General features: G+C 35.5%; 1 protein-coding gene across 1 annotated transcript; it reads right to left on the reverse strand.

Annotated features, from left to right (window-relative positions):
* Window positions 1-5,443: 5,443 nt before the first annotated feature.
* On the reverse strand, window positions 5,444-12,245 carry LOC125647565 (zinc finger MYND domain-containing protein 12-like). Its single transcript, XM_048874284.2, has 8 exons — window positions 12,051-12,245; window positions 10,608-10,749; window positions 10,121-10,292; window positions 8,155-8,324; window positions 7,232-7,354; window positions 6,983-7,103; window positions 6,140-6,285; window positions 5,444-5,814 (listed from the first exon to the last, which is right to left on the reverse strand). The coding sequence occupies exons 1-8, from the start codon at window positions 12,155-12,157 to the stop codon at window positions 5,698-5,700; spliced, it is 1,098 nt and encodes a 365-aa protein (XP_048730241.1). The 5' UTR covers window positions 12,158-12,245; the 3' UTR covers window positions 5,444-5,697.
* Between the last annotated feature and the right edge of the window lie 1,588 nt (window positions 12,246-13,833).

The raw sequence follows: 13,833 nt of genomic DNA on the forward strand, positions 1-13,833 counted from the left end.
TAAATAGTTGGGCAAACACGGATCCCTGGACACACCAGAGGTTGGATAAAGTGCCTAGGAGGAGTAAGCATCCCCTGTTGACCGGTCACACTCGTCATGAGCCCTATATCCTGATCAGGTAAACGGAGTTATCCGTAGTCAAAATCAGTTGTCAACAATCGGTATGAAACACGTCAGACAGCAGTTGACCCAATGATAGGTTGTATTGACGAACTAGATCATTATAACGACTATAGAATTTGCGAAATGCTGACTTCAATCGAGACGCTTGAAACCCCTGTACAATCAACTTGTTTGTCAGTAGCTTACTTCGATTTAAAAACTGACTATACGCAGAACAAGCTCTTGCATATCGAATCAGTTGAGATATTGAACACCATATACAGGTGATAATGGAATATTGCTACATAAATATGGGAAGTTGACGATGAAGAAGCTGAAATCATCCCGTTTGTCATACAGTTGAGTTGTCTGTTTGCCGTTAATGTCTACTTTCAATAAAATATCGAAGTATGAAGCAGAAGTGGACGACTCTGTGGTGTCCTTTATTTCGAGCTCACAGGGATATATCAAATCGACATATGAATGAAAGTTATTATTGTTACATGTAATAGACAAAACTTCATCGATATATCTAAATGTCGAATTGAAGGCCACAGCGAGAGATTTTTTCTTCTCACGTAGAAGTTTTTGAATAAATTTTGCTTCATATGAATATAGAAACAGGTTAGCTAACAAAGGAGCACAATTCGTGCCCATAGGAATTCCAACAGACTGTTGGAAGACCTGATCACCAAAGACCACGGAGATATTGTCAATGAGGAACTCTAGCATATTTTTCATTTCAACTTCAGTGTACTTGTGCGTGGAATCAGAGTGGTGTTTAACAAAGTAAGTTTTTGAATGACTGATCACTAGATATGAATATTTCCGTTTTCCATTTTTGTTGAAGAAGCAACTGTCTATGATTTCAAAAAGTCTAGTCTTTAATTTATCGTGAGGAATGGTCGTGTATAGTGTTGAAAAGTCATAGGTATAATGTTATTTATTTGGGAAAAGTTCTGCGATTTCAAGTTTACTAAAAGTTCTTTAAATTTTTTTAGAATCCACATTTGATTAACACCACTTCTGGCATATGTAGTCGCACAGTAAGTTTGAAGTTTCTCCTTCACAGCTGTTAATATTTTCGTGAGGAGCAAAGATAGGGGCCCGTGGGGATCCGGGTTAGAATAGGTCCTCAGCACCCCCTTGCTTGTCGTAAGAGGCGACTAAATGGGGCGATCCGCAAAAAACCGAGGCCCCGTGTCGCAGCAGGTGTGGCACGATAAATATCCCTCCCTGCTCAATGACCATAAGCGCCGAGCATAGGCCTAAATTTTGCAGCCCTTCAAACAATATTCAAAGATAGGGGCTTGGTAGAGCACTTACTGGATCTAGCAATGTATCTTTGTAAGGGTTTTTATGTAGTTTAGGAATCCAGTATTGGTACGGTAACTCATATTCATTCGACCTGGGATGTAATAAATTCTAAATGAGTTATAGTTATACTTTCCTTTATGATGATATGATCCACTTGGGTCTTATTCATTCAATATTTCTAATTTATCAAAACAATGTAGTTAATACATAAAAGATCCAGGAGCTACAGAGGGGATCCAGGAATTGCGGTTACGGCAGCGCCACTTTATGAGGCAGGGAATTTGACGCCCCCAGTGGGTCCAGGGCGAAGCCCCCGGAGAGCTCCTGGATTTTACAGATTATATAGGGTTTGAAATATGTCTCCTATTTAAGTCATTTGTACTATTTTCTATCATTAATTAGTAAAATGACGCAAATTTTAAGGGGTTTTGGAAAAAATTAAGTTCTCCCAATAAGGTAATTCAGGAAATCAAAAGATTTTGTCATTCATTTCTCCGGGAGTGGAAGGAATTATTGCTTCGTTCATCGTTTAGTACATTTGTCTAAACAAGATACCACGATTTACCTTAAATTTGAAAATTTTAGGGGGGGGGGGGGCGCCGGCTGCGCCCTTCCCCTTAAATCCGCCACTGAGCTAAATGGGAAGCTCTTAATTTTTAAGAGTTGAAAAACGTTCCATGTGGCGCTTATAGTGAATACGGTAAGCATGTTTAGGTAGCGCAGATTAAACTTTGTTCAATTTGTGGCTCCAGGAGGTTGGATGAGGCCAAATTAGGAATTTAAAAAAGTGTTATCTGTTTTGCAAGATCCAAAAAGAAAGTACACCCATCTTCAACACAATAGTATACTCTCGTATCCCCGTTTTTAGGTCACTGAAGTGACCTTTGTTTGCCTGTGCCCGTCTCTCGGCATGCATCATAAACTTTTGAAATTTTTAACTTCTGATAATAATGGGCTATTTCTTCCTATATTTTGGTATAGAAAATGTTTGGGATCGGAGGGGGAAATGTGAATTTCATGACCCCTGCCGACCGGGTGGTGTCAAATCCATGGCAAGAGTACATGATACGTCCATCACAAGCTTATGTAGGGTGTTTTTCTTGAGCTTTGAGAGTTGTACCCCTTAATTAAATAAAGTTCTACAACTCGTAGCTGATGAAAAACACCCAACATAAGCTTGTGATGTGAGTACCCCATATGTGACAGCCATGTGAGATTTTTCTGTCTCACATTATCACCATTGTGAGATCGACTTTACCCATGTGAGATCCTTCATAAATACGAGTGTGGGATAGGGAAATTCCGCCGAGGGGACAAGATTCGCAGTCTAGGACGAGACTTTGCCGAGTTCCAGACAGCGAATCTTGTTTCAGAGGTGGGATTCCCCTATCCCACTCGAGTAAATAATGAAGGATTATTTTTCTCACATTCGCACTGATGAAGGATTCTATTACTCTTGCTATGGCTTTGACACCTAGCTTAAGAAGTGTGACGGGAGGTAAATGGATAAATCAAGAGCAGTGTATATAAAATATTTCCCTCAAATTTAACCTGTAATTCTTTTCAAACATTAAAGAAAATTATAAATTTGTTGGGGATCAAATCCTAGCAACATGCATATCGTCAAGTTGTTTACAACGGCCTTAGCTTGAAAAACTGTCAAAGAGGAGTGAAATGGACAGATAAAGTACTTGCTATGTAATATTTCCTCAAAACTGACTAAGTTAAAAAAAAAATGCAATTTTCTCAAAAGTTAAAGGGGGGGGGGGGGAACTCTTGCCTAATAACAATATAAAATAAGCTAGGTCCTCACTTGGAAATTGTTGGAGGAGCTAGACGGACAAATCATATACTCGCTATATATGCAATATTTCCCCAAAACTGTCTTGGTTCAACACTTTGTATTGTTCTCAAAAGCTGAAGAAAATCAAATTCCTAGCCACATGCACATTTTCAATACCCATACTAACACTCTGTAAAATAAGATCTTAATTCGCCTAAAAATGGGGGTGGGGGTGGGGGTGATGGACAAATTATGTACAAATAAAGGGGTAAAACTGCTGCACAGCAAGTTTAATTCAGTTTGAGATGCAACAGAGAAATAAAACGAGAAACAGAAAACCCAAACGGATGAACATCACTGTATTATAATACGTCCCACTAAAGATGGGCAGATGAAAAATTATGTTTTAAAAATCGTTATACTTTCAGACAAACAGTTATTTACCGTGAAATTCAAGGCTTTTGGGATGGAATATTTGTTTAGCTGATGCAAAATGTTGCCCCTGGATAATTCGCTCAGGCCCCAAAGCACGACTAAATAAATCATACAGTGAATATGCGTTTAGTAATTAAATATCTTTATTTGTAGACATCTAGCACATAAACTGGGTGAATTGTTAATAGCTCACCTGAGCTGAAAGTTCAAACGAGCTTTTCTGATCACCCGTTGTCCATCGTCTGTAAATTTTTCATACTTTCATCTTCTTCTCCAGAACCACTGGGCCAATTTCCACCATAATTGATACAAATCATTCTTGGGTGAAGGGGATTCAAGTTTGTTCAAATGAAGGATCATGCCCCCTTCAAAGGGGAGATAATCACAAGAATGCAAAAATAGGTTGGGGTCATTTAAAAATCTTCTCAAGAACCACTGGGCCAGAAGAGCTAGCTTCTTGACATAGTGGAGATTCAATTAAGCTTTTGAAAATCCAATCGGAACACACTCGGCCCTTTGTCGGTTACGGAAAGGCCTAGTTGTTACGATTGGTTAAAATCATGACCCCTGGGGGTAGGATGGGGCCACAATAGGAATCAAAGTTTTACATGCAAATACATAGGGAACATTTTTAAAAGTCTTCTCAAGAACTACTTGGCCATAAGAGTGGAGATTTACCTGAAAGTTTCCTGGTATAAAGTAGGTTTAAGTTTGTTCAGATCATGACCCCCGGGGTAGGGTGGGGCTACAACAGGGGACCAGTTTTACATGCTGATATCTAGGAAAATCATCTTCTCCAGAACTAATGGGACAATTTCAACCAAACTTGGTAAAAGTTATCCTTGGGTGAAGGGAATTAGTTCAAACGAAGGGCCATTACCTCTTCAAAGGGGAGATAATCACAAAAATAGGGTTGGGTCATTTAAGAATTGTCTCAAGAACCACTGGGCCAGAAAAGCTGAAATTTACAGGAACGCTTCCTGACATAGTGGAGATTAAAGTTTGTTAAAATCATGACCCCTAGAGGTAGGGTGGGGCCATGATATGTATTAAAGTTTTACATGCAAATATGTAGGGAAAATCTTTAAATATGGGTGAAGGTGACTCAGGTGAGCGATGTGGCCCATGAGCTTCTTATGATGAATTGTGAAATTTATAGCTGATGAGTCAGGTGTTCATGAACCAGGGTGTAGCTAAATATACCATGTAATGAATATACATTAAATATTTCATCTGTACATCTGCACACGTATAAAGTTGATGCAGTTATAATGAGTTTGGATGTCTCTACCAGAGTTGGGAAAATTCATGGCCCCCTAGGTCAATGATTCAGGCCCCAGGGTAGGACTATATTTATTATGCTATCATATAGCTGCAGAACTGTAGCTCTCAGACTTCGAATGTTTGCTTTCGATATCTTAAAAATTGTAATGACAGGCATTTCCTTATGAATGTGTTGCAGTTGTAAACAATACGCATATGACTGCAGAACTACTTGATAAATGTAGTACATCTATTCTAATGGCTGGGAATTCTGACAGAAATAAAAATTTAATGTAAATAGAAGAAATAAATTTCATTTTTGAAAAACTTGAGGGTATTTGTTATTTTATGATATGTGTTATTTCCTAAATTTCATTTCATAAAAAGAAATACACTGAAAAGAAGCTCGTAACATTGAAAGATCAAGTAACAAGTTCTGGAAGGATTCTAAGTATTACTGACATGGTACCTCACAAAACTATTTAGGATATATACATGTAGTTGTCCTTCAAGTTCTTATGAACAAAATAATTGAGTTGAAAATAGTGTAAAACTTTTAATTTGTATATTTCAAAGACGGTTACTACCCAGCAGGCACAAAGATTCAACATAAACTTCAAACGCTGAAAAATGGTTTGGATTTGAAAATCGAATTTCGACTATAATTCAATGTGTTTTCAATGTTGAAACATTATATGCCAGTACTGGATAATGACCTTAAAAGTTATTACATTATACAACAAATATACATATTGTAAAATACATATATGATTTTCATTTCAAAAGAAAAATCACAGTCAATTAGCAACCCTCTGAGTTTCTAATATCTTCATGAATTCCACGACAGATCGAGATAGATTGTCATTTGGATCTCCCTCACTAGCAACAACTGCTTTACGACCAAACTCTTTTGCCTATAAAAGTAATGGAAAAAAATATTGATAATTTCTTTATACTTTTTGTATATATTGTTCATTGAATTAAGATAATATGTGAAAAGAACAAAAGCCATTAATGTTTGTAAATAAAAGGCATGTTCATTTTACAGTTTTGGATTATAAGAATACTTTTAAATTTTTTGTTTTAGCAATATAAAAAAATAAAAATGTGAATATGTGTTCATGATTTTTTAAATTTGGCTTGCTTAGTTCAATGGGATGAGTAAACTAAGGTTTTGCAGACACTAGTTTGAAAGAAAATTGGTTTTCAATTTTGACAGAAATAATGTGTGTTAGGTACCTTCTGTATATCGAAGAGTATGAAGTATAACATGGCCAGTGCATGGCAAACCAGAGCTAGATCCTGTGGTTTTCTGTTTGACTGATGTTCCCTCATGTCATATATTGCATTTAGCACCTGTATGGCCTCAGCTTCTTGAGCTTCATCTGCAAAGAAACATTCGTTACTCTACTTTCATGCAGCAATGGTTTTTGTTAAAGAAAATGAACAATTTACATTTCACACTGCATACATCCTTTATGGAATCTCTAATCAATATTGAGTATTGTAAATGATGAAAATAAAATTCTTCAGCATTTTACACTAGAAAGCATTGCAGATAAAGACTGTTTCAAGGGAGACAACTCTTGTAAGCCACAAATTTGAGTCTTTAGAGCATTTTAAGTCTTGTTCATAATTATAACAATTTCTAATCAATTCAAGATTCATGTATGTCAAAAGAGTTGGCTGTAATTTCAAGTTCTTTTTATGATAATAACTTGTTATTGCACCATTATAGAAAAACATACATGTACTTAACTTTCCTCTGGCCTAGTTCGATCATCAACTATAGTAACTAGAGTTGAACCAAAGTACGATCGAACTGCCTTTGGTCGAAACCTGAGAAGGGGAGTCACTGTCTGGTCTATCACACAGCAACCTATGCTTAAAGATTGGTTGAACTTTAGTAACCAGACATGTGCACTGAAGGTCCCAAAGCAAGCTAGGCGTGCACAATGAAGTTTCGGAAGTCAACTAGACATCTACTATGGTTGATAATTGAACTAGGCCTTTATGTGCAGTATGTATACATGTGTTACATCAGATGGCTGCAGTGTGAGTATCATTAGAATTATACATTACCTAGTGAATCTTCCTCTTCCATCTGTTCTTGGATTAATGGTCCAATTCCTTGCTGGGCAGCTGGGGTTTTTGTCCTTACTTGAACAATCTTTAGTAAGTGATTGTACCAAATGTTTGAAACCTACAGAAAACATACAAAAGATTACTTGCACTACTAAATAAGCATATGTATAAAAATGAATAGCATTATTTACTGAAATATCCCTTTGGAAAGTGAAAAGATAAAGAATATTGAATGAATTTTCATACTTCACTGTACAGAGAATCTGCGACCTCCATGCGTCCTTGTCGGAAGAAAACGTTAGCCATGTGAAAGTATCCACCTGAGGTTCTTATGTCACCTGTGCCACACTCTTCAGATGAATGGTATATCTGTTAAGACAGACATCAAATTAGAATTCCAGAAAAGTTTACTTCATTATTTGAAGGTGTTCCTATACAAGCATTCAATATGATTGACTACCTCCATGACAATAGGCATCTACTTGAACTAGGATAGATAGAAAATTAGATAGATGGAGTGAGTGAGAGAGATAGATAATAATCACTTTTCACAATGACTGGTGAAAGTATAGGTAAATAAATAAAAAGAAACACAAAGACATTTAGTAAAGCTTTAGCACTTCTGAAGATTGGAAATGAAAGTACTAAAGCTTTACTACATGTCTTTGTGTCTCATATATAGAGAGAAAGAGAGAGATATCAGAAGTATAATGAATTGCTTGATTACTCACGTTCATAATGAATCAAGTCATTTTTGATTCAGTGTAAAAATGTGTAACCATCGAAGCAATTCATCATACTCCTGATTTTTCTATATATCTGGAATATATGATTATTTCTGATATATCCTACAACACAGTGACTTTCTGACTACATGTGACCTACATCATCAGCCAGCTGCCTATTTCTGATATATATCCTACAACACAGTGACTTTCTGACTACATGTGACCTACATCATCAGCCAGCTGCCTATTTCTGATATATATCCTACAACACAGTGACTTTCTGACTACAGGTGACCTACATCATCAGCCAGCTGCCTATTTCTGATATATATCCTACAACACAGTGACTTTCTGACTACAGGTGACCTACATCATCAGCCAGCTGCCTATTTCTGATATATATCCTACAACACAGTGACTTTCTGACTACAGGTGACCTACATCATCAGCCAGCTGCCTCAGTGCCTCCTCGTACTCTCCTTTCGCGGCATACAGAAGTCCAAGATTTCTGTACAGTTTGGATTTTATTGCATTTGAACATTCTGGTGTTTTAAGGACTGTCCACTGGGCTTGTGCTAGATATTCCTCAGCTTGATTTAATCTACCAAGTCCTGTAAAAAAACAAAAACAAGCTGTTAAAATACATGTTTTGAAGGAAAAAAACCCAATATTGTCTCACATTGTTAAACGTCATATTTCAATTTTCACATCATAACTCTGCCTTGTCCAAATTCAGAGATCAGAATCTGAAATACGGAAACACACTACCAGGAAATTCAAAATATCAAAGTAATGACCTGCATTAGCAATGACTAGCAGAAAGACATTGTACTCTTTGTACATGTATTAAATTTGAAGAATTGGAAAATTAATATGCTGATTTGATAAGCTGGAGGAAAATTTCTTCTTCATTGACTAAGAAACCTTCCTAATTCTGTCTGACATGGTAGCATTTTACTTTAATCTTTCTGCAAGTTAACTTTATATTCTTTCTATTCACTACGTGTGGTGAGTTGAAGACATTTTTGACACAAGTGTGACATGGCCATTTAAGCATCTTCCTTAAATGGTTTGTTGGAGAACTCTAGACTGTGGTATACTACAAAAGTTTTGTCTTGCATTATTTTTGCCCTTACACACTGAGTTTCAACTTTGACATCTTACTAATTTGCCCTATCCAATTTTTCCTGATGAGAACTTCCTAAAGAGTTCAATTGTAGTTTCAATTTGATTGGTTGATTAGCATTCAACAATACAGTATATATTGTATAAATCAGTTTGTTAATATGTTAAAAGTTTATTAAAAATGTATATTTTTAGGATTGTTTAGATATTTTTACCAATTTATTCATATTTAAATAGGCAGGTTTTGAACAGTTTACCTATAAATTTTTAAATGCCCTAATCCAGGTAACTTATCATATTTACACAGGAAGAAAAGAATTTAATAAAATACAACAACTAGATATGATGACCATCTGTTCGTTGAAACCTATCAACGAATACATATATATTATTACTACAGTAACTTGATCCGAAGAGTCAGATCATGTCGAGTTGACAGGTGTGGATCATCAAATCACACAAGACACAAAGCGTTGAGTTTGATCTGATGATCCGCACCTCTCAACAAGACGTGATCCAACTCTTCGGATCAAGTCACTGTAGTAATGATAAAATTATTATATACCGCTTATGCATTTTAAATCCACATTTATAAGATACTAAATGTAATCAAGGACGCGGTCAATATTTTCCACAAATAACGTTGCATTGATGCACTGTGATGTCACTGTGACAGCATTAGTTTCAGAGGATACTGATACAGAATCAGAAAACCACAGTGTGGTGATCCGGAAAACAGGATCACACGCTGTGAAATCCACGGTATCAAAGAACAATACATTGACGGGTATATAATAAATATTTATCTCAGTGCACATTACCAATGTGTTCATGTCTGTACTTTGATTATTGGTTTTGAATTTTTAAAACAAGGACACAATTAATAAATAGCAAAGATAAATTTCCAAGTCAATGGTATGCACCAAGTTTATCAAAGTTCAAGTTAACCCAAATTTGTTAAGGAGGAATGATAAATCATCGTTTTTGAAATTAGAATAAAAATATAAATATCAGCTATACATATATAGCTCAATATGGTAATGTGTTGACTGCTGATCCGTATAGTTTGTGTGTTTGAGTCTAGCAGGGGTTTTAACACACCCCCCCCTACTAAAAAGCTGCATTTTTACTAAATAAGGTAAATTTGAAACTTAAATTTTCAATTTCAAAATATTGTACATATCCTCCACTTTCCATCGATATCAGATTTCTCTGGTGTGTTATTCTATGTATGTATAGTTTCATTTTAAAAATTAATGGAATAACATCAATGTGCATTCACCTATGCTGGCTTCTCCAAGAATTAGGTAAGAGGGTACCAGCTCAATGCTTGCTAAGCCATGCACATCAATGGCAAACCGCAAGGACTGCATGGCTGCTGGCACGGCCTGCTCATGGCGTCCCTCAAAAAGCAATTTCTGTCCCGTGGTTCTGGTCAAAACAATCATATGTTCCTATTGTAATCAAACAAACAAAAAAACCAAAATTTTTATTTGCACAGAGGAAATAACTTAACAAGCAGAACACAGAAATGCAAACAAGAACAATATAAACTGCATATATGTACAAAAACTTATCATGGGTATGGGGCACTTAAATAGAACTTGACAGTAGGATCTACATTGAAAACTAAAAGGTCAATCATCCACAACTGAAGTCATACAGACTCTGAGTGGAGTTTCATTACTCAAATATGTATCCATAAATAAGGAAGCACATTTATTGGCACATGAACAAAACGTTTATTTATACTTTATCTAAAATGGTACCTTTTTACTCTGCAGTTGCTTTTCTCGTTTTTGTCTCTCTTCCTCAGATGGAAGGAATGGGGCAGCTTGTCTTAATGCAATCAAACTCTGACATATTTTCTCATGAATTCCCATCCAGTCTGCTTTCTGATGTTCGATACCACTGGAAAAAAAATTCAAATTTAGGTATACCATATTTTATATTCAATCACTGCATTTTTTTCAAATTATTATTTTTCCAGTTTTAATGTATTTCTAATGGTCAGCAAGAATTTCAAAGTCCGAATGAGTTGTTGAGGTACATGGGAACACAGGGGCTAAGCCAGTTTTGAGCCCCAACTCTGTGATACCCAAAACGGGATTAGTTCCTGTGCATGGGAGATACAGAGCTCTGTCACAATGCTTTGTTATGTAAACAAGACTTGTGTCCTGTTTTTATTCACATAGGTTAAATATACAAGTAAAAGTTTTGTTTAGAGCAGATTTTTCATATGACAAGTTAATTCTGAACACAAGTTTAACAGTTCCTAGAGTTTGTCACATCTCATTTTGTTTTAAACATAATATTTTCTATTTAGCAATCTAGATGTAAACAAAAGCATGGCACAAGCCTTGTTTACATTAACAAAGAATTGTGAGTACTGCATCTCACTTGTAACTCAACAACTGTCATTCAAATTTTGGTTGACAATTAGAAATACCTAGTTTAGCAATGTACATGTAAGCATTAAAACTGGAAAAATAAAATTTGAATATTTTCAGCTCAAATATCCATGTCCCTTTAAGGTTCTCATCTAAAATATCAAGCTACAATATCTTAGTTACTGTTACAATGTTCTAATGTGTGACAGATGGCAAGCATGATGACTCAAAATACATGTATGAGAGAGGGAGCTCATGCACAAAAAAATAGAAGTTGATAAATTGTTTGTATTCATTTTTAAATTTTTACATGCACTGTCTCAGTAGTAGAATAATCAACCAGATGATTGTAGCCATTACCAGAACCACCGAAATCCTTGACACAATTCCAGGTAAATCATTTCATCAGTGACAGTAACATAGCTGTCTGTCATATACATTGCATTTAACTGTCATTTTGAACAGTAGCAAACACAAAGCACAATTCTAATTAACTTGTTTTGCTAAGTAGAATTTATTATTTATCCCTTGATCAATCAATTTCAGAAAAAAGTATAAACTTTTACAAATGGTCCCACCATACAGGTCGTCTACATGTAAACAAAACCACTGCCAAAGTGTGCACCTACATCTACAATTAAGTCACCCTCTCCCACAAGAAGCTGCAAGCAGGTCTACAGGATTATAGAAAAAATTTCAGTCACAATTCGAACGTCAATAAAATTTACACAACCCGTGCATTAAAATTGCTTTCCCCAAATATATGAATCCAGTTCGCTGCACGTCATACGACTAGACTCAGATAGTCCATTTAAAACTTACCAATAATATGTGACACGACATTTTGTACACTGAATATACGCTGGTTTTTGGCACAGTTCACAAACTAATTTTAACCCTTTTGGGTTTGCTAGAGGATTCAGTGTCATTTTCTACATGAACGTTACTATCCTTCTAGTGCCAATGCTCAGGTATAACTGTAGCCGCCATATTGTTGAATGGTTGCTAGAGAAATTCGACACCTCACTTCCGTAGTTACAGTAATAAATTAGGCGCCAAAATCAAACTAATTTTTTGTAGCATAGAAAAGACACTGTTTATCGAACTTTGTTTGTAAAAATTGCGTTCTCCAACAGTTTTGTGTAAATTCTAGATGCATTACGACAAATGTTGTTTGTATAGAGACAAACTGAATATAGAATATAGAACTTTTCATTTAAAAAAAAACTAGGGCCTAAAGCATATTGTAGAATAAACAATAATCATTCATATAAACTTGGAACGAAATTTATACATCCTAAGTGGTGAAGAGGCAAGCTTTTTCGATGCGTTTAAGACGGCCTACGATCCTAAATTTATCAAACAAACTTCCGGTTCCGTTGTAAACACGTGTGTCAGTGTCACTGTTTGCAGCTGAAGACTTCTCTCAACCTATCTTCAAAATGACGGCTGTAAACGAAGCACAGATGAAGCTCTTCACAGATCTCGAAATTGAAATGACTGCAGATATGTATAATAAGTAAGTTGAACAAATATTTTCTTTTTCGTTTCTGATGAAAGACTCATGTCATGAGTACAGAGTAAATTCGAGTTAGGGAGGGAATGGATATTTTTTAAAATAGTGTTTTATATATATACATAAATGTTTACACACTGAATTGAAATTGAATAAGGTTGTCTATGCTGGATGTACAGTGCAGTTTGTTTAGATGGTGTGTCGTAGTAATTTCGGCTTAGATTTTATCTTCTATATACTTATATATAATTATATATATGTAGCACACATTTATTGTAGCAGCTGAGTAGCTCTCTTTCAACTTCTCTTCTGACATCTCCCATTTAACAAATTTATTTTGATATTTTTCTGTATTATTTTTTTTTTTTTATAATTACTTTCAAGTGCGTAAAACATAGATGGGTCATCATCAAATTTCGCAGATTTTTCAGTCACTCCAAAAAACCTTGTTAATAAGCTATGTAAATGGGGAAAAATTAATATCCACGAATCAAGTATAAATAAGGTGTCATGTTACAATGCATATTTTTAATTTTTGTCATACAATTAAAGAAGAAAATTGACCCCAACCTACGGAAATTGGTGTTTTGAGGCTGTCAATAAATCCCGATCTTCTCTTTCAGGTAGAATACCATAATTAATTCCATTGACAAAATAACAATTTATGGAGTTTATTTAAAAAAATGGTATTACAAATCATAATTAAGGTTTAGTTTCTTCAATTTTACAGAGAACACTTTTTAGAATATACTTTTCATCAAATTGAAGAGAAGGGAAAGGGGGTGGGGGTGTTATAGACCTATCTCCAGTATTTAATGTTTAATTCTGTCCAAGTTATGATACAATTAATACCGAAACTTTCATGAGTTAATAATATGTAAAAATATAATAACAGACACCTGGAAACAATTTCTATAAAAATTCCTCAACTGGCACTTAATTACAATAAGAAACGGTAAATTTTCTATATATTCCTTATAATGTTGTGATCACTTGGGGACCTCAACGTGCTGTGCGCCCTCTGGATTGGGGGGGGGGGGGGGGAAACTCATGCTGCAATGTGAAAAATGGATCCCATTGGAAAGGTAG

This window comes from Ostrea edulis, chromosome 1 (assembly GCF_947568905.1).
Source record: "Ostrea edulis chromosome 1, xbOstEdul1.1, whole genome shotgun sequence".
NCBI classification, from domain to species: Eukaryota; Metazoa; Mollusca; class Bivalvia; order Ostreida; family Ostreidae; genus Ostrea; species Ostrea edulis.

What these genes read in the sequence shown, in the direction of transcription:
- LOC125647565 (XM_048874284.2), bottom strand. Translation starts at nt 12,157, where the DNA reads ATGACACTGAATCCTCTAGCAAACCCAAAAGGGTTAAAATTAGTTTGT. An exon ending in AGCAACTGCAGAGTAAAAAG is followed by an intron (nt 10,293 to 10,607) that starts GTACCATTTTAG and finishes TGATTACAATAG; the next exon opens with GAACATATGATTGTTTTGAC. An exon ending in GGAAGAGGAAGATTCACTAG is followed by an intron (nt 6,286 to 6,982) that starts GTAATGTATAAT and finishes GTTTCTTTGCAG; the next exon opens with ATGAAGCTCAAGAAGCTGAG.